The sequence below is a fragment of the Microtus ochrogaster genome, chromosome X (assembly GCF_000317375.1).
Source record: "Microtus ochrogaster isolate Prairie Vole_2 chromosome X, MicOch1.0, whole genome shotgun sequence".
NCBI lineage: Eukaryota > Metazoa > Chordata > Mammalia > Rodentia > Cricetidae > Microtus > Microtus ochrogaster.
Genome location: NC_022026.1, coordinates 19739099 through 19761092, shown reverse-complemented (window position 1 = coordinate 19761092; position 21994 = coordinate 19739099). Strand labels below are relative to the sequence as shown.

The 21994-nt window shown below is 37.0% G+C and overlaps 1 protein-coding gene across 2 annotated transcripts; it reads left to right on the top strand.

Annotated features, from left to right (window-relative positions):
- The first annotated feature begins 419 nt into the window (after window positions 1-419).
- Slitrk4 (SLIT and NTRK like family member 4) lies at window positions 420-12373 on the top strand. 2 transcript variants are annotated; one of them, XM_005358524.2, is made up of 3 exons: window positions 463-613; window positions 3328-3410; window positions 4283-12373. In XM_005358524.2, exon 3 carries the CDS (start codon window positions 4333-4335, stop codon window positions 6841-6843), a length of 2511 nt encoding a protein of 836 aa, XP_005358581.1. In that variant the 5' UTR covers window positions 463-613; window positions 3328-3410; window positions 4283-4332; the 3' UTR covers window positions 6844-12373. The 2 variants fall into 2 exon arrangements, with proteins under 2 accessions (XP_005358580.1, XP_005358581.1); XM_005358523.2 differs by lacking the exon at window positions 3328-3410 and having other exon boundaries at window positions 420-613.
- Window positions 12374-21994: the final 9621 nt, after the last annotated feature.

Sequence of the window (21994 nt, the reverse complement as noted above, 5' to 3'; positions counted from 1 at the left end):
GTGTGTGTGTGTGTGTTCGCGAGCCCGTGCGCGCGCTCGTTCCTTTCCTTGTTAGTGTGCTGGAGGAAGAGAACAGACTCCAGTGTGCATATGTGGTAGGGTGATGGAGGTTAGTGCAACCGCGTTAGGAAACTAGGGTTCCATTGCCTGGGGATCAGGGTCGCTCCTTCCTAGGGGATGTTTTAGGCAAAAAAAAAAGACGAGGTGGATACCGGAAGGAAAGCGTTTGTCTTTCCCGGTGTGTGGGTAGAAAAGGACTTAAGTGTGGGTTTCTGTTGGATGGTCAAGCAGCTCGGGAATGAGCCCGGATCGAAGTGGTTCGGGTGTCCGGAGGGAGGGCTGCGTGAGAGCCAGGGGGCGGGGGCGGGGGCGGGGATTCGGCGCGTGTATGTAAAGGTGCAGCCTATGTGCGAGGGTCTGGGTGCGCGCGCGGTGTCTGGCCGGGTGCGCGCGCGCGCCACTGCCCGCTTGCTTGCCTGCTAAAGGCTGTTCGTTGGTTTTGACCGGCAAGCGGGCTCCAAGAAGCTGGATCCCGATATCTTAGAGACCGCCGCGGAAACTGAGGAGTGAGTCGGAACGCAGTGGGCCCTCTACAGGACTTGGGGCTCCAGAGGTGAGTAAATTTCTTGCCCGGGCTGTGCAAGCTCCAAGGAAAGGCACGCAGCCTCTTCCAGGCTGGGCTTGGCACAGTGCATGTGCGCGCGCTCAGAGGGAAGCAGGTATCTTATTATTTTTAGTTAGAGTCGTGTTGGTTTGGGGTCCGTTGAGTAGACAAAGTGGAAACGTTGACAAACCCCCACCCCCAACACCACACACACACACACACACACACACACACACACACACACCTCCTACTTGCCTATCCATGGCGTGATCTCTTGTTCTAGAGGGCTGAAAGAATCCTGGTTTCCTTAACATCCCTGCTCCTGGAGGAGCCTGGGCAGCAGGAAAAGTGTCCTGGTCTGTGGCACTGTGAGCTGTCGGGCTTCTGCTGGGCTGGGCTTTGTGCTCAATGTCCTACTCTCAAGCACTGTGCGGGGACTTGGATGTGGTTTTTCAGGCTGTGGCCGGAGGACTGCTCGGAGACTGCTGGTACTCAGCAAGATAGGCAATATGTGTGGAAGAGCCTGTGGGTAACTCTGAGAGCCCAGCAAAGCCGGACAGCGACACTTTGCTAGGTTTCTAAATGTTGAGCTGATTTCTGCCTGGGTGGGTGAACCTATTGCTGGCTTGGCAGGTGGTGGCAGGGTGCAATGACCAGCCACAGCTCGAGGGAACAGAACTATAGAGTCACTCTGACTGTGTCAAATAGGTCTTTGATGCCCCAGTGCTATACCCCTTCTGGCCTGAACTAGTCATCTCTTCTTCTTGCACACCAACTGCATGTCCGGATCTAGAAAGGCCAAAGAAAACTCCAGCAGCTACCTCTTGTGGGATGGGAGCACGCGGAGAAATGTGTGCACAGCGGGACTGAAGGCCCCCGCGACACCGAGCACAGTACCCCGCCCCCGCCCGTGCCACCCAGCCTGAGAGGCTGCTGCTCAGGCAGGGTACCCAGGAGGGGGCTGCGCGCCTACTCTGGGCACCAGGATGCGGCAAAACATTGCGGTACGCGCCAGTGGCCCCTCCATCCGTCGCCTCCAGCTCAAGCTAGCGCTCAATGGGGGCGACAACGGCCGGGCTCTCCACTGTTTTCCCCCACCCTACCCCCACCTCGGTTCTCAGGGAGGGGGCAGCTAAGGTTTCTCATGTCTTCTGCTATGGTGCCACATCGACTTGCTGACCCCTTTGGCAGTGGGTTGCACTCTGCAGGCTCGTTTTCTCCGCTTGGGCATGGAGCGCTAGGAGCGGCACTCTGGTGGATGATGGGTTTGTGCAGTCCTGGGCAACCTAGGGAGCTGAAGGTCTTGCTAGGCATCACCAAGAGATGGAAATGCGGAAAGGCAAATCCGACTCTCTTGGAAGCCTGAGAGGTGGTTTGGGGTTCCCAACCCATAGTTTGTATGGTGTTTTTTTTTTTTCTTCTTGGTGTGTATTTTTGCTGTTTGTCACGATTTTTAGAATATATTAATGGCATCTCTTTTCCTTACGGTTACTCTTCCTGGCTTCTTTTTTTTTTTTTTTTTTCTAACCTCGCTTTTCACAGTTCTCCAGCTCTCAGTATCTATTGCCCTATCACTGCCTGTTGGGCTCTCCTTGGTGGGCTGACTCTGCCTTGCTTGTTTGATCCAGCTGCTTTTGGCTTAGTCTGTTTCACTGGAATTGCATTTGGGAACTTCCTAGCTCATCCTTGCGCCTCCCCCACTCCCTTTGCTACTTAAAGTAGAAATTACTAATAAGAGGGCAGCTTCATATATTTTTCACATCTGTTATGCTTTTGTGCTGAATTCTGGTTATTTGAATTTTATTTTGTTTTGTTTTGCTTTTTGTGTTTTGTTTGTTTTTAGTTTGGTTGCATTTTGGTTTCTTTGTTTTTGGGTGGGGGTGGTTGGGAACAAGAAATGACTCAACTGAACTAAAATAGCTGTTGAAAGCTACATCAACACAAGGCAAAAAGGACCAAGTGAAATTTTGATTTTACAATTGAAGTTGTTTTGGGTGATGTCATGCTTAAAAATTATGACTTCTTTTTGCAACGACAGTCATGCTATAACAGTGAATAAAGGAAATGCCCACCTATATGGCAAAAAAATAGCATCTCCGTGACGCTGGCTAGATTCTTAAAATAAAAGCCTTCCTGGATCTTGGCTAATGATTGTCTACCTTGAGTCACATTTGACTTTTACCACTAGCTGATTCCTTGTGAGGAAAAGGAGAAGAAGAAAAAAAGAATTTTTGTGTGACACATTTTTTCTGTGCCCCATTTTCTCATTGTTTAGCTGAGGAATTTATTTACTTAATTAATATTTGGTGGTGATCATATGACAGTTGCAGCCAGCTTCCTCCCATTCACTACTGGAAAGATTCACAAGCCTAAAATTGCATCAGTAAAATGGTAAAATGCATACTGTTTGTGTCCCATATGTGTTCCATTAATTTCCTTTCCATGAGGCAGAAACTCCCTCTCCCTCCCTCCCGTTCTTTCTCGCGCGCGTGTGTGTGTGTGTGTGTGTGTGTGTGTGTGTGTGTGTGTTTGTGTGCGCGCGCGCGTGCGTGCACACACACAGGTTTTTATGGGGCTGGCTTCAAAGGGTTAATTTTTGAGCCATTAAACTCTTGCAAGAAGTAATTCTTCATTTGTTTACAGGCAGGGACATGAAGTTATCTTTTAGGGAGGGTGTTTTGGAACTGAAATATTTAGAATTGAATATATCTGCTTCTGTCAAGGACTGTGCCCAAGGACTGTGCCCAAGGACTGTGACATGTGGACTCCTCTTCCTCAGCAGTGACAGGCTGTGACCAAAGCGAAGGTGATATGCGTTTAAATGAAGGGGTCTGTAGGGACTGGGTTCAAACTGACAAGTGAAGAACAGGAAAGGACCAGACAGGCAAAAAAGCCATTTCTGGTGGGTGGAAATACTGCCTGGAAATCAGCTGAGCAGTGCAAGAATAAGCTGGTTCCTTTTCTGCTTCCAGAGACCCCAAAACAAAAAACATTTTAACTCTATTTTGGACTTTGGAAATGACAGACAGCAAAGAAGGTGCTGTTTATTAATCTGCCAGTTTTCTAGAACCCCATAGGGTTACCTGTGCTTTTGAAAGCAGATTACAGGAGCTAACTGATTCATGGCAATGTGCTTACCTAAGTACCAAAACGCAGACAAATTTCTTTCCAGGGCACATTCCATGTATCTCTTTTAACTGTCTTCTTTAAAGGAATCCAGTCCTCCCACTGCCATCCTTCACTGAAATCTGAGTTCAATTATGGTCTCTAACTAATTTCAGTTTCTAGCAGAAACATAGAGAATAGATTTAAACCAATAGTGGTATGTTTGTGGTATAGAGGACATGAAATAAATGGATGCTCTAGGTATATTCATTTTAGTTGCAAATTTCAAGCTCTAGGTTAGTGCTTAAGGGCAAATTTTGGTGGTTCAAGTTAGAAATTGAATTTATTAACATGTAAGTATAATCTAAAGTCTCCTTTCTTACCATTTGTTGTATATTCTACACATGCACAAATTACAAATATAAAGTACTGGTCAGTGGTGTACAAATCTGGCTTCCTTAAAAATTACAATGCTAGAGATTGTAGCCATGTATTCACAATGAGATAATTTAAGTACACATATATTTTTTCAAGGAATGATCATTGAAAAACTGTTTTCTTTTTATTTTTTAGATTATTTCTCTTTATTCAGAAGCATAGATTTGTTTGCTGATTGCAAGAAGATGTTTCTTTGGCTCTTTCTGATTGTGTCAGCCCTGATTTCTTCAACAAATACTGATTCTGACATATCAGTGGAAATTTGCAATGTGTGTTCCTGCGTGTCAGTAGAGAATGTGCTCTATGTCAACTGTGAGAAGGTTTCAGTCTACAGGCCAAACCAGCTGAAACCACCTTGGTCTAATTTTTATCACCTCAATTTCCAAAACAATTTTTTAAATATTCTCTATCCAAATACATTCGTGAATTTTTCACATGCAGTTTCTCTGCATTTGGGAAATAATAAGCTACAGAACATTGAGGGAGGAGCCTTTCTTGGGCTCAGTGCATTAAAGCAGTTGCACTTGAACAACAATGAATTAAAGATTCTCCGAGCTGACACTTTCCTTGGCATAGAGAACTTGGAGTATCTCCAGGCTGACTACAATTTAATCAAGTATATTGAACGAGGAGCCTTCAATAAGCTCCACAAACTGAAAGTTCTCATTCTTAATGACAATCTGATTTCGTTCCTTCCTGATAATATTTTTCGATTCGCATCTTTAACCCATCTGGATATACGAGGAAACAGAATCCAGAAACTCCCCTATATTGGAGTTCTGGAACACATTGGCCGGGTTGTCGAATTGCAGCTGGAAGATAACCCTTGGAACTGTAGCTGTGATTTGTTGCCTCTAAAGGCTTGGTTGGAGAATATGCCATATAACATTTACATAGGAGAGGCTATCTGTGAAACTCCCAGTGACTTGTATGGAAGGCTTTTAAAGGAAACCAACAAGCAAGAATTATGCCCCATGGGCACAGGGAGTGATTTTGACGTTCGCATTCTGCCCCCATCTCAACTGGAAAATGGCTTCACTACTCCAAATGGTCACACTACTCAAACAACCTTGCACAGATTAGTGACCAAACCACCCAAAACAACAAATCCTTCCAAAATCTCTGGAATAGTGGCAGGCAAAGCCCTCTCCAACCGAAATCTCAGTCAAATTGTGTCATACCAAACAAGAGTGCCTCCTCTTACACCTTGCCCGGCACCTTGCTTTTGCAAAACACATCCTTCTGATTTAGGACTGAGTGTGAATTGCCAGGAGAAAAATATACAGTCCATGTCTGAACTGATACCAAAACCTTTAAATGCCAAGAAGTTGCATGTCAATGGCAATAACATCAAAGATGTGGACATTTCAGACTTCACTGAGTTTGAAGGACTGGATTTGCTCCATTTAGGCAGCAATCAAATCACAGTGATCAAAGGTGAAGTGTTCCACAATCTTACCAATCTGCGCAGGCTTTATCTCAATGGCAACCAGATCGAAAGGCTTTACCCTGAAATATTTTCAGGCCTTCACAATCTGCAGTATCTGTATTTGGAATACAATTTGATTAAGGAAATCTTAGCAGGCACTTTTGACTCCATGCCCAATTTGCAGCTACTGTACCTGAACAACAATCTTTTAAAAAGCCTGCCAGTTTACATTTTCTCTGGAGCACCCCTTGCTAGACTGAACCTGAGGAACAACAAATTCATGTACTTACCTGTCAGTGGAGTCCTTGATCAGTTGCAGTCTCTTACCCAGATTGATTTGGAGGGCAACCCTTGGGACTGCACTTGTGACTTGGTAGCATTAAAGCTGTGGCTAGAGAAGCTAAATGATGGGATTGTTGTGAAAGAACTGAAATGTGAGACTCCTGTTCAGTTTGCCAACATTGAACTGAAGTCCCTCAAAAATGAAATCTTATGTCCTAAACTCTTAAACAAGCCATCTTCACCATTCACAAGCCCTCCACCTGCAATTACATTTACCACTCCATTGGGTCCCATTCGAAGTCCTCCAGGGGGTCCAGTGCCTCTGTCTATTTTAATCTTAAGCATATTGGTGGTCCTCATTTTAACTGTGTTTGTTGCATTTTGCCTTCTTGTTTTTGTGCTGAGACGCAACAAGAAACCCACAGTGAAGCACGAAGGTCTGGGGAATCCTGAGTGTGGCTCCATGCAGCTGCAACTAAGGAAGCATGACCACAAAACCAATAAAAAAGATGGACAGAGCACAGAAGCATTCATTCCACAAACCATAGAACAGATGAGCAAGAGTCACACCTGTGGCCTGAAAGAGTCTGAAACTGGGTTCATGTTTTCAGATCCTCCGGGACAGAAGGTCATGATGAGAAATGCTGCTGACAAAGACAAAGATTTACTGCATGTAGATACCAGGAAGAGACTGAGCACAATTGATGAGCTGGATGAACTATTCCCAAGCAGAGATTCCAATGTGTTTATTCAGAATTTTCTTGAAAGCAAAAAGGAGTATAACAGCATTGGTGTCAGTGGCTTTGAGATTCGCTATCCAGAAAAACAAGATAAAAAAAACAAGAAGTCACTGATAGGTGGTAACCACAGCAAAATTGTTGTGGAACAAAGGAAGAGTGAGTATTTTGAACTGAAGGCAAAACTTCAGAGTTCCCCTGACTACCTACAGGTCCTTGAGGAGCAAACAGCTTTGAATAAGATATAGGCCATGTAATCTGACTTCATACAGAGGACATTATTTAATGATGAAAGTGCCTTTTGTTGACTTCTAATTTCCAAATACTATATTATCATTAGGCATAGAGGCAGGTGTTTCCAAGAGTATCTGATTAACTGTAGCTCTAAAGATGTGTCAAGTAGAAGAGACTTTCTTTAATAGATTTTACTACATAAAACGTATACTGTGGAGTCCTGTGGGGATACTGCAAACTCTATTGCCAAAGGGATGCTTTATAAATATAATATACTGAATTTAACCTTAAGAGGCAAATCAGTTTTGTACTCTGATACAAAACCTTCGTCTCTTTTTGCTTTGTAAAGCAAACTCAAGAAAACTGGTACCAGTGTTTGTACCTCAGCTGGGTCCTTCATCTTGCACGTAGATTAAGTTGGTGAAACTGGAATAACACTTCTTGATTTGTGGCATTGTAACAACTCTGTGTAAAGATTACCTGAAAAGTGTACAAAACAAGCATGCAAAGAGAGAACATTTGATAGTATTTGTAAATTGGTAAAATATATGGCCTGCATCTTGAAACTGCTGGATTTATAATGTTAAATTGTGCAAATACTTGTTTAAAATATATCATGCATTACATAACTATAAAATAAATTTGAACACTTTAAATATTACCTGTCTATATATAAAATCCTAAAAGAGAAAAAAAAAGCAATGTGAGTTGCATAGCATTTGTGGTGATCTAGAGAAAAATATAATGTTTATCAGAATTAAACATGGCTCAAATTAAACTAGAGTTTGTTCTCAGTTATGTAAAATACCCACAATCCTTAAAGGTTGTCCCAAATTAGCAAAGTGCTTACCATGTGAGCGCACCCAAAGCTATTTTTGTAACATAATTCACATTTATGAAGTACTTTATATACTAAATAGGAAAACATGTACTCCTTAATATGTATTTAATATGCCCAACTTACATTCCTGATCACAGCAAATTTATCAGTAAGTATAAATTGGGAGAAGAAAAAAAACATTAAAATGAAACTGAAGCTAATGTGTACAGAAATATTTTGGGCTCTCTGATCAGGTGTAATTTAAAAGTAGAAAAAAAATACAAAAAATACCCACAAAATTAAAAAAAAAAATCTGTGCTATTCTTGTGAATTTAGCGTATTATCTTCAGATTTGTTACCAACTGTGCATTTTAAAATAAGCTCCTTAGTTTTATAGTATTGTGTCTGGGGCAGTTGTTATTTGCCATCAATTGTCTTGCTTTTCAGGATTCTATGAGCTTAATTCAAATAGTTTTAATTACAATATTTAACAAAATAATGACTAAGGTTAATATATCTTGTATGCATCAATATCCTGTTCTTTCATCATTCTGACTACTATCAGATAATCTAGTAGAACTGTAAACATCACAGCAAATCTTGGCTATCAAAGCCACAGTGTAAAATGCTTGCACTGGACTCAGATGAATTCATGATCTACAAGTACAGCTGATATGCCCCTGTGTTTGTGTGTGCTGTTAAGTTCTAGATCAAAATTGATCAAATTAATGAAGTATTTGATAATTTGTTGATATCTGAAGATGTTTAATATCTCTGATTAGAAAATCAATATTCTGAAACTCATTGCCTTTGCCTTCTTGTCCAGTTTTGTGTGTGTGTGTGTGTGTGTGTGTGTGTGTGTGTGTTGTGGTGTGATTAATTTTTGTATTATTCAGTAAGGAAACCAAGAAAGCAAACAGGTATTCTTCATGAATTTCAAGTAGCAGATATTTTGGTGTAGCTTCTAAAAGGGTATTACAGTTAACGTTGTAACAGCAATCCCTTTATTAAATACTAATTTCAAGATTTTATTTGTTGGTTCCAATTTTTTAAAGAAAATCCGATATTATTACAAGTGTATGTATATGTGTGTGTGTGCACGCATGTGTATTTGGGTGTATATCCATATATATAGTTAATTTGGAGGGTTTTTTTTTTAGATAGCAAATAAAATCTCCCTATGTATGTGCTGGTGCTCTTAAAACTTTAATGTGCAATTTTTAGTTTCATGACAATCTGTGAAACTTTATATAAATATAAGTACATCCAAACAAACAATGCTTTCTGATTTTGAAAGAAAAGAAGTGCGTTCAAATGCTAATTTTCATCTGCAGTTTCATAAGGACATTTAATATGCCATTACCATGCATGCATGCATCCATGGATTAAAGGGCTCCTAATGCACACTGACAAGATAAAGATGCGAAGGCTTCCAACAAAGTGTTTTTGTTTTTCCTGTCAATAAAGTGTGAATTCGGAAATCTTAAATGGACACTTATAGGAGGAACCAGTAAACTTCATGCGTAATCTGGGACTAATAGGTTGCTGGGATCATGCCTTTTTATTCAGTGTGATGATGCTTGGAAGATGTTTCAAGGTTTCTGCAGAATTGTCAGCTGCAAGAGTACCTACCACAATCTCAAAGCTTGCTGTACTATATCAGCTATCTCACACTCTACTGCTGAAATCTATAAATGCTCAAAAACTTTTAAGAAAAAAAGAGTAATTTAACTGTATGTGCTTATTTGGAGGTTCTACTTGTAAATGGAAGTTAATGAATTCTTGGTTAAGGCTAATATGCTGTCCTTAACTAAAGTCATTGTGCCTACATTATACAGTGTATGCTATTTTGCACCTGTCTATCATTAGTTCTTGTATCATTTATGGTACTGTAATTACGTATAAATTCTTAGTTGAGTACAAGAGCAGTTTAAATACTGTATCCGTGTTTTTTGGCTTCAGCCTATATTCTTGATGTAGTTTAACCCCTTCAGATATGATATGTACATGGTAAAACATTTTTTTTAGTAGGCTTTGATTCAAATCTTAAAAAAGCCAAGAAGTGATCATCTCTAATGTGGTATAACACATCATGGTCTTCTTGGCATTGTATTCTTGTGTATGAACTGTGTTAGAACAGTTGCAGAGAACACTAGATCTTATGAAATCAGTGAAGGGGTGAGATAATATATTGTGTCCGTGTAATATAAATCAAGTTTTAAATTATTTTTTTATGAAATCAATAAAAATGATTCAATTCTTTAAAAGTAAATCTTTGTGTAATTTTATGAGAAAGCAGCTATTAAAGTACAGTGATTCAAATACATAAGGCAATTTATATCCTATACTTAGTTTTCCATTCTAAATAACACTATCAACAAATATGTTAATTGAAAAGATATTACAGACCATTACCATTTGTTGCTTTTCATAAACATTTAGTTTTGTGCTCCATAAGGAAGCAAAAATATTAAAGGACATGGCCTCATGAGTAATGTCACAGGTATTTCAGAAATATCAAAGTCAATATAGAAATGTATAGTGATAATATTTATCTAAAATATCATTTGCAAGACTTACATGGATCTCTTCTTAAATGAGCACAGTGAGATTTTCTTTCATCTTTCATTTTTTTCTTTAATTTTTTCCCATCATTGCATCCAAAGAGTTAGGAAAAAAATATATTAAGAATGTATTTATAGTTACTATTTTGAAATAAAGTAGAGACTATATATTATATTGTTTTTACCCTGGTTCGATTATTTCTATTTTAGATTAATTAATAAAAGCAGGTGATGCTATAAAATCTAATGTAAATCACAGAAAGAACAGTTCTAATGAATTTTGTTTGCTTTGAATTACACCAAGGTATTAGAATTTATTAAACGTCATTTTTCTTGAACCATTAATAAAATTGTTTGGTACAAAGTTATTTCTGAAGCCACTGTTTGTTAAATATATTTATCTTTTCATTGTTTTTCAGGAAAAAATAAATAAAACAGTCACCAAGCTGATTATATAACTCAAATTTAAGGGTGATATATATATATATGTATGTGTGTACATATATATACATATATATAGCTTTATAATACTGTTTACACTCAACTTAATTTTTCAGCCTCTGTTAAAAGATTTTTTCCTTTATAAATGTAGATTCAATCTGTATTCCTTTGTAGTGGCAGTCCCTAAGAGAACAGTTGTCAGACAGTGTCAAAATCAACATACTCTGATCCTTTTGTATTCTCATCATTTAGAATCCAACATAACTTCAAATAGGCAAATATTAGTATTCAATCTTAACTATCAACTCAAATACTTTCATAGAAACTTCAGAACCTCTACATTCCATAGCAAGCTTGACTAATTTCAAGTTCCTTACACACTTAATGACTATTTTTAACTTAGCTTCTTTTAAGGTAACCAAAAATATCAGTCAATTACTTGATATATTTTCTGTGGTTGAAAAAAATGAACTAATTGCATTATTGTTAAATTGAGTGCAGAAAAAATATTGAAAGACTGCATATGCCATAAAGTGATTTTAAATCATGTATTCTTAAGCTAATTGAAAAAAGAGTGCACAGAAGTATAAAATGAGATTTCTGTGGCTTTATAACTATACATAAACTGTGCTGAAAGTTGGCACAATATAGATCAGAAGCACAAGGTTCTCAACCACTCCAGTATATAGACAAGTGACATCAAGTCAAGAGCCATACTCATGTTCAGTGTTCATTCAATTAGTTACAGGTCAGATTAACTGAACTGAACTGTTGGCAGTGTCCCTTACTAGGAATAGTTTCAAGTTAACTGACAATTGTAATCTCTCAATTGCAGATTTCTAGGGGATCTCCCTTTTGTTAAATTAAAACCAAATGGGAGATTAAATGAACCTAAATAACTTATTTGTTTTTTACAAAAGCTATGTGTGTGTATATTTTAATTTAATTTTATTATATTATTTTCTTTATTTTCTTTAGTTTCTAGTGATTTATAGAATATCATTGGAGAAGGAAAAATTAAAGAAATTGGCTCTATTATCTTTTATATGAAATACTATGGTATTCTATAATTTTGCAAAACTTTTTTTATTTTGTTGTTCATATAGTTACACAGGGGAAATGCATTGAAGATCTGAGGCAATTGAATACTTTGGGTCTAGAAAATATGACACTGGGAATATAAAAGATCTGAGTTCCACATTGTTTGGTAATTACAAGTTACAATTGCAATAGAACCCAGAACCAAGAGATAACAAGTAAATATTCCACTATAGTTTGCTTTTGTAGACATTGCTTGCACATAATCACAAATTCTAGCCATTCTAATATTATGATATAATGGAAAATTGCTTTAAAATTTGTGAGTAAAGTTCCTAGAGAGCTAAGGGGAGTATTTAATGAATAAATACCTGTCTTTACTTTTAAATTGGCTATAGAGAGACAAGGAAGTCTTTTAGAGTACCTGAACAATGTATTTCTCTCAGTTAGGAACTCCCAAACAAATTGTATCAAATGCTGTTGGTAAACATCTAAGGAACCCATGTTGTGCAATCGATATTAATTATGGAAACATTTAAGAATTGCATTAAGCATTGTCCTCCTTACTAAGAAATTACAATGTATATTTACATCATTGTTTTATGTGAACTGAATTATTGTGCTAAAATTCTGGAGTTGGTATGGAGTAACTTTAATGCTGTTTTCAAGAATAAAAGTCTTTTCTTATAGGTCATATATGTAGCCATTCAGTGTTTTTATTAGTCTTATTTTAGCAAAGCTCAAGTACAAAGAGAAATTCAATTAATTTGCTATTTATTTGGTATGGGGTACTTTACATACTTTATTTGGTTTGGTATACTTTACATAAAATAAGCAGGAAAGTTATATCTGTACATATGCATATGCACACAGAAAATAATACACACAAACACTGAATAATATACACAAATACTAGTTGTTAAATATTGAAATGTTCCTGACTTATTTAAATTTTACAGATATCATAGTTATTTCATCGTCATTGATAACTTTTTTTTCATTTTAAATTGAAATATAACCATTGTATAGTATATAGTAGTAATTGGACTGAGCTTATGACCTTGGTTTTCAGTCACACAATTGCCAAGTGATTTGATTTTTGATTTTCCTCGTTTATTCAATTTCTCATTTGGCTCATAATTTGTATGCTTATTAAATGAATATCACATGCTATTTACAGAACACCAGCCATGATGCAAATCAAGCTTGCTACAAGATGTATAAACAAGCTCAGAGAAGCATGTGGGTACTATGTATATCGAATCATCTATATAAAAAACAAGGAATTCTTTGGTGAGATTTGTGATTAAAAATTACTAGAACATGCAAATCTGTTTTAAAAGAAGGACAATTTGGTTGAAACTGGAGACTAGAGATTAGGTATGACAATAAGGTCAAACAAGTATTCACAAAAACAGATATCAGATCTCAAAACCTAATTGCTGAAAAGTCTTCCTGGTAAAAATATACCAAATGTTAAACTCATTTTTTTTTACTTTAACTGTGATCTATTTCTTTTAAATTAATATGAAATCTAAGAAGTTCCAGTACAGCAATCGTAATTATCTTTTTTTCAGGTAAACTAGTAAAATAAAACATGTCCCTTGGATGATACATTTTTTTCTGTTGTTGGAACAATTTATGGATTGATGTTAAAGCGTTCTTATTTGGTATTTATATTAAAATAATGTCAAGCAATATTTTTGTTTAATAGAAGTAGATAAAACATACATATTGTACCTAAGATTATTTTAGGGACTCAAATAGATTGTTTTAAGCATTTAAGTTCCAATGGCATAATAAAATGTTGCAAGGTTTTCTGATTTGTTTTCAGAAAATTTACTTCAGTAGAAAATATCAAGTGCCTATTTCAGAAACCATTTCCTGCATGGATCCCCAGGAAATCATGTATCTGCCATGGATCCCTTTGCTCCATAGCAGGATATGCCATCTTTGCCAAGTCCTCCCTGCTGAAAATTATTCTCTTCTGCTGTTATGAATAGCCAACACTATCTATGGCACAGACTAGCTTAGGGAGTTTTTTTTCTAGTGGTAATATATATGTAACTATAAGATTCTGGGGCTAAGCATCAATTTGCCAGCATAAGATTACGATACCCAAGAGTTTTGTATATTTTCCACACTGAATCTTTTTTTGTTCATCAGTTATCCTCCTTCCCACAGGAACTGCTTGTCATTTTATTCAATACTATTCTTCAAAGTAGAGACTACTCTCCACTCTGGAAACACACTTATTTATAAGAAAGAATCCTCACACTTTGCATTACCAGTTTCTTCTTAAAAGTTTTAGAAATACAGAAAATTCAGTGCAGTATATCTTGCTGAAACAAAAATAAGTATAAGAAGACAGAGTTAGCAGCAGAAAATTCAACTTTTGCAAGATGTTTTTGGTCAAGACAGAATCTGAACAATCACTTTGCACTCTGAAAACCCCTACTTTAATTTTGGAAGTACACTATTGCTGACGTGTTGGTAAGGTTGCCACATGGTTGTCACAGACATGCTATTATTTTCTCCTTACACTCAGTACTTCAAAAAAATATTTGTTTTTTTGTTAGATTTGGTACAGCTGCTGAAATGCTGTTGCATCAATTCTTATCATGGAAATTCACAAATCCTTATTTTCAGTAAGTAATTAAGCAGTTACACAGAAATTTGTATTGGAAACTGAATAAAACCATCAGAATTAAAATGTCAGTCAGTGCATACTTAAGAAAAGTAGGTATTAAGAGAATCAAATGGAAGCATTTAATTAAAAATTACATCTAGGTCCACCAATCTCCCTTTGAATTTGTCATTTTTGTCAATAGGCTCCATTATGTATATTATAAAGAAGTAATGCTTAGCCTGTAGGCAGCATTTCCACTCTCTGTTTACTATTTCCAGATGCCTATACCATGCCACAAAGCCAACTGTGTGATCACAGGCTTGATTATTTAATCCCAAATGCATATATGAATTCAGATTGTCATTTGAATAAAAATATATCTAAAAAGCTTGGACTTTCACATGAATCTTACTATACCTGGGTAAGACTACACTAAATAGTCTTTGGAACAGCATACTCTTCATCACAATAAAGGTAGACCAAGTAAATATTTGTGAATAGACATCTTCCCTGTTAAGGATCATCAAAAGAAGATGATTTGGTCCCTATCACTTCAAAAAAGTATTGAACAGGAGGATGACTTACACAAGGTCACATGATCTATCATCGCCACCCTGGTCGAAGATCTCCTGACACACAGGATAATATTTTCATTGTACTGTTTTGTTTTATTTTGAAATTCCAGAGAAACTGTGAGAATCTATGGGTAAGGCTATACAAGAAAATCCATTGAGGCACACTGTAATTTTTATAGGGTTCTGCAGCAACATGCAACTAGAAAGACGTAGCTATAGGGCCTGGACTTCTTTATCCTTAGTGTCCAAGGTGAGAATGGTCCAGAAAAGAAAAAAAAGGTATGTAAAAGCAATCATTCCTATAAAGGCTTATACTAAATGATCTTCGAAGAAGTATATGTAAAAAGTTTCTGAAGTACATGCCAGTACAATTCAAATCAAAATTATCAAGAAAAATGTATCCTGGGCATTAAAAAACTTGATCTATTTTAGTTTATTAGTAAACAATACCTTCTACCTTCTATGCATTAATTAATGCCAACCAATAATCAGCAAATGCTATTTATATATTAAGCATCATGTTTATTAGATAAAAAATTCAATAATTTCTCCAATTGCCAATGCTTTTGCTTTGAGTGGTAGCATTTTACAAAGGAAAAATAGCTTCCTCCATCCACTTCACTGAAGATGGCATTATAGTACCAGAATCAAGGATTTTCTCGTATTTATTATTTCTATCCAAAATTCAATTTTTAGCTGCACTTTGAGATAGTAAATGAAGCACAAAGTTTGGTATCATTGTATTCTCTTCGGTAATTGTATTTGGGTCATTTTTTTAATTTACACTTTATTAGATGCAATTATAATTTATTCCAGTGAATTATAGTTGTTGTAGTTTAGGTTAGAGATCAATAGAAAATACTAGAAACAAGTGAAAATTATCTTCACTATAAAAAGATGGACTCATTAATATTCATTGCAAATTCATTTTGCTGAAATAGAAAGTTATCTTTAAAAGAAGAGGAAAAATATGTCTTCAGATTTTAAGGGTTTTGATTCTTCAGTCTTTCTATGTTTTTTTAAGATTTGGGGAGCATTCTGTGATGGCTGTTAATGCAATTATGATTTTGTTTTAGTACAATACTATCAGTGAGAAACTCATCAAAGGTTACTATGCCATAGTCCCTGAGCCTTTTAATTACAAAATCTATTCCTTTAGGTACTGGTAACTCATTCAAAATTAACAGATTTGTGCTTTGAACTCCTGTTTCACTTCTATTAGTCACAGTGTTAAATGAATAAATAACCTTTGCTTAATTAATTTTTCATTAAATTTAAAAAAATAGAGAGAAATAAAAATACTTCTCTCAATTCAAGCACTAACATGTTTAAATGTTGATGAGGGCAGGACATATTGATCCTTTATCTTTCTTATCTCCATAGTCATGTAGCCCTGATGTTACTACCACTTTATCCTGCACTGGAAGTCCCACAACAGCTCACTCAACACCTTCTTCATGACAGCATTCATATACTGTAACTCATACTAAAAATTTATGTTTAAAACTGTTTTTTGTTTATTAGTGTATTTTCCTAATTCACAGCCAGATACCAGAATTACAGTCATTTTAAAAGACAATGTCAAGAGGTAGGAAAAGAAAATGCATTAATCAAACAGATGATAATATTTTAGGCATATGACAGACCAGGCCTTTCTTAGACTCCTTTATCATTATCCAGGTTCTTTATTGTCAACTTTTCTAAAATTATTTTGTAGAAGCCACAATAGTCCACATAGGTGGAATGTTCCAGATAAACAAAACTCAAGTTGCATACATATATGTACCTGCACACATCTACATATACAAAAAAAGAAAGAAAATGACAGAAAGAAATGGATAAAAAAGATTTTAAACATATTCTCCAATACATCACTTACTAATGATACTCAAAATGCTAATCAGCCATTCCAATTTTGTTATTCATTATTCATGGCTAATTATCTAATATTCAGACAATAATGCATTCATGCAAATGGATCCCTTTTTTCTTTTAATATTTTTTATAATCTACTGAATTAAATGGATGGAATTGCATTCAAGTGTTGATCTCTTTTAGCATTAGGCTTTTGTATACAGCAGGTATATTCTACATCCCTCATAACAATTCTCTTGGTCACATTCTGTCATATTGTTATATTATGTTCCAGTTTCCATACAATTCCCATACAATTTTTCTTATTACACCTAATTTGGCACTTAGTAACCTAATGTTTACTAAATTAATAAATATGATAATGACTATGAGAGCAGATGAAGTTTGAGATAAAGTCTAGAAACTTTGAATGTTATGATAAGTTTGATCTTTTTGCAGACAACCTAGAGTCATCGACGTTTTTTGAATGGGTATATTTCTTATTTTAGGAGAAAGAGATGGAACTCTATAAATATTAAAGAGAAAATAAAGTGGTTATGATGTTACTAATATAATTATAAAATTAGAGTGTCAATAAACTTTTACATCCTGAAATTTTTCCCCCAAACTCAAGTCTATATCATCATTCAATTGTTTTGAGCAATGATTCTGTTAGCTAATTTCAGAGGTTCTGCTTCAGAGTGTATGTCAATAGTATGGCTGATATAGACTGATAAAAGCATATCTCTTTTCAATGTATAGCTTCAAATCTGTCTTTATTTTATTTTTGTTACTGTTCCTTACACAGCTAGCCACCTAAGAGAAGTTATTTTCCCAGAATGCCAGAAGCACAGGAGGGCAAGTTCAACCACAATAGCTCTTAGCAAACTTCTGCTGCATCAGACAATTGACTAAAGCAGGTATAAAGGCAAGTCTAGCATCAACACGACAGAGAAAATACTCCTGCCGTACAAGATAAATGAGAAGGAGTGATCATTACTTAATAATAGTGTGATCTCCTTCAGCTCCTGATACAAATAGGAATATTATGTCCCTGAAGTCTGGCACAATGGGATGAAAGAGGGGTGCACCCACCCACTGAGACAGTGGGGCTGATCTATTGGGAGCTCACCAAGGCCTGCTGGACTGTGACTGAAAAAGCATGGGATAAAACCGGACTCTCTGAACATGGTGAACAATGAGGGTTTCTGAGAAGCCAAGGACAATGGCACTGGGTTTTGATCCTACTTAATGTTCTGGCTTTGTGGGAGCCTAGCCAGTTTGGATGTTCACCTTCCTAGATATGGATGGAGAGGGGGGACCTTGGACTTTCCACAGGGCAGGGATCCCTGACTGCTCTTTGGACTGGAGAGGGAGGGGGAGAGGAGTGGGGGGAGGGGAGAAGGGTGGGAGGAGGGGGAGGGAAATGGGAGGCTGGGAGGAGGCGGAAACTTTTTTTTCCTTTTTTTCAATAAAAAAAAAGAAAAAAGAAAAAAAGAAATGTTGCTCCAGATGATAGATGGTATGAAATTAGCAGATGAGAGAATGGTGCAACACAAAGAAAAGCAAATGATTGGATGCAGGGTAAGGATAAAGAAGAGTCAATGATGACCAAGGCAATCTGATATGGGATTTCTCTCTGTATGCTGTGATTACCACTGATAAACAAAGGAACTGCTTTGGGCCTATAGCAGTACTATAGGGGAACAGAGCTTGGTGGTCGTGGAGGAAACTAAGATGAATGTTGGGAGAAAGGAGGTAGAGTCAGAGAGAAGCCATGGAGCCGCTGCTGGTGACAAACATGCTGAAATTTTGCTGGTAGGCCACGACCTCATGATGATGCACAGATTAATGGAGATGGGTTAAATTAGGATGTAAATTATCCAGTAAGAAGCTAGAGCTAATGAGCCAAGCAGTGATTTAAATAATTCAGTTTCTGTGTGATTATTTTGGTTCTTGGCAGCCTGGACAAACAAGTAGGCCCCTCCAACAGAAATTGATAACACAGAAATGGTTTAATGAAGATAAGTAAGGAGGTGAAAGAATTCACTCATTAAAGATCTTGATATTATGTGTGTGTCACTAATTCACAGACGTAGAAAACATGTGATACCTATCTACCATGGTTTTGCCATTCACAGAATATAAAACTTGTGTATACATATGGTCATATGTAGAAATAAGCATTACACATTCTAGAAAGAGTTAAGTGTACTAAAAGCAAACTATAGGAGTTTAAATTTTACTGTATTGTCAATGTGCCTAATTAAGAAAATGATCATGATTATCACAGACCAAAGTCCTACCTAAGTCCTAAATTATTAGGATGAGAGGCAAGGAGGTAGAAAAAGCAGCAAAAACAAAACACCTAATTAGGAGATTCAGGAATGCAAGTGAGGTGTAGTGTATGAAAGGTTTGTGGGAAACAGTGCTGAGTATGTATTCTTTGTGTCCATTTGTTAGAAAGAGAGATAAAGCCAATCTGAATTGGTTTAAGAAAAGAAAATGAATTTTCTAGAATATTAGAAAGTGCTCTAAAGACTCACTAAAAGTCATGCATGAGGCATGAGAAATAGTACATACACAGTATAACTCTATACCCACAAAATAACTACACCACAGGATGAGCTTAATAGCGCCTCCTTTCTTCTTCTTATGTTTGCCTATGAAAGCCATCCTCAATCTGTAAACAAATATCATTCATTATATCTTTTTTGTAGATCTGGAATCTTCCCACTTTCCTTTAGTCAGTAACTATCATCTACATGTAGAAGATCATTATCTCTAATTATAAAATTCACAAAGTTATAAATGCTAACATGATTTATTCAGTCTATATCCCTAACATCTATATCAACTCTTCTCTAAAAGTCATAATAATTTTGACAGGGTGATTAAAACTGTAAGATGAAAGTTCACATCTGTATAGCACAGGAAAGACATATGTATGTAGATGAAGGTCTTAGTGTAGGAAGGATGAAAAAAACTATGAAAAGAAAGTTCAGTCTTATAGTTGAATGAATCAGTTTCTGAGACCCCACCTCAGGGTAATTTTTGTTCTATATAATTTTGTCATTAATCCCACTTAATGGGATTCTCCTCTATATGCCAAACAGTCTTTAATCAATTTTGTATAAAATTCATACATTTGTATACATTCATTTTTAATTAATAATTTTATTCTTCTCTCCTAGATAATATCCTTACTTCAGTTTCCCCCTCCCTCCTTCCCTCTCAGCCCTCCTCCTCCTTTCCTTATTTCTCATTAACTCCTCTTTAGTTTCCTTTCAGAAAAGAGCAGGCATCCCAGAGATATCAACCAAACATGGCATAACAAGTTACACTAAGAATACGCATAAACGCTCATATAATAACTGGGCAAAGCAAATCAGTGTGCGGAAAAGGGTCCCACAAGTAGGCAAAAGAGACAGAGATACCCCGCTTTACCACTGTTAGGAGACCCACAAGAATTCTACGATACAAAACCATAACCTATATGTACAGTACCTGGGTCAGACCCATACAAGTTCCCTGACACTGCCTGGAGGTCCAGGACCCGAAGGCTGGAAAGCGCAGAAACCTAGCATAGAATCAAACATGACTAACAAAAAATGTCAATGTAATGTATCAGATACATTTTTAGCTGCTCATGTAAATGAATATCCTGGTCATGGCCGGCTCATGATGTTAATTTTTCCTCAGTCTTTTGCTCCTGGAGAGGAATGACAGTTTTAACAAACACTTCACCCTGGTTTACCCTGAAGTTGTGTATGATATAAGAGAAACACATGAGAATATTTCACTGGGATATACAGGACCCAGGTAAACTCTGACCTCCCATATTTTAATCTTTTGTTCATAAATTATTAACTAAAATGTAACCAGGTTTTCTCAGTCTTTTCTTCTCTTCCAAGATCTTGAACTCTGACCTGCCTTCAGCCTTCTTTATGGGCTGCTTTCCAAAGCTGCCTGATTTCTAGACAATGTATTCTCAGATTCAGTCTAACTATCCCCAGCCATTCACTGTACTTCCTGACTCCTAATTTTTTCTTGACTCTTCATTCTTCCCCTTGCCTGACTATGGAACAACCCTTCTCATTGCAAAAGGAACCTCCCTCCATTCAACAAAAGTGGGGCTGATCTATTGGGAGCTCACCAAGGCCAGCTGGACTGGGACTGAGTAAGCATGGGATAAAAACAGACTCTCTGAACATGGCGGACAATGAGGGCTGATGAGAAGCCAAGGACAATGGCACTGGGTTTTGATCATACTGAATGAACTGGCTTTGTGGGAGCCTAGCCTGTTTGCATGCTCACCTTCTGGGACCTGGATGGAGGGGGGAGGACTTTGGACTTCCCACAGGGCAGGGTATCCTGACTGCTCTTCAGACTGGAGAGGGAGGGGGAGAAAAGTCGTGGGAGGGGAAGAAGAGTGGAAGGAGGGGGAGGGAAATGGGAGAGGGGGAGGAGGTGGAATTTTTTCAATAAAAAATAAATAAAATTAAAAATCCCAAATTATCTCTTCACTTATGTTCAGATTTATTTTTCATTCAGTTTTTCTTAATTCCTTTTTGTTTTTCTTAAGGAAAGGGCCATGTATGGAGCATATTTACACAGTGCTAGCAGTAGACCTGCCAGTGTGGATACTGAAATGTGTTGTTTTCATTGAATGAATACATAAGGAGAAATAAATCCAACATGGTAGTTTTGCAGTATTTGCTTAGAAAAGTAAAGGCTCCTTCTCCTTCAAAGATACAGCACTTCACACAATTCCCTGTAGAGATGCTTCTCCTAGACTCTGAGGATTTACATTGTTTAGGCAAAAATCTCACTTCATCCCAATACCACAGAAAAATTCTGTCATATACTGGCCTGCACTTCCACCTATTCATTTTCGATTTAAATTAGGAAAGACAAAAGTCAAGGTATTTTCTTAGCCAATTGCCAGAGTTTGTATCTCCTTTGAGTTCAGCAAGGCCCTTAAAGGAAGATGGGATTTATTGTTTTTAAAGTCCTGAAGCCCAAGCTAGTGGGGAGTAATTCCTACTTCTATCAGTGGGTGTAAGCTGCTAAGCTCAAATGAAACTTTTGCTGCAGGAATTCGTGCTGTTCTGATTCATTGCAGGCACACCAAGGTTGAAGGAATTAAGCAGTGCAGATTTTATATAGTTCTTAGCAAGAGAAATTCCCTTTGCCTGCTTAGCTATTTTAACATAGGGTCCTTATGTTCTCCAGTTGACCTAG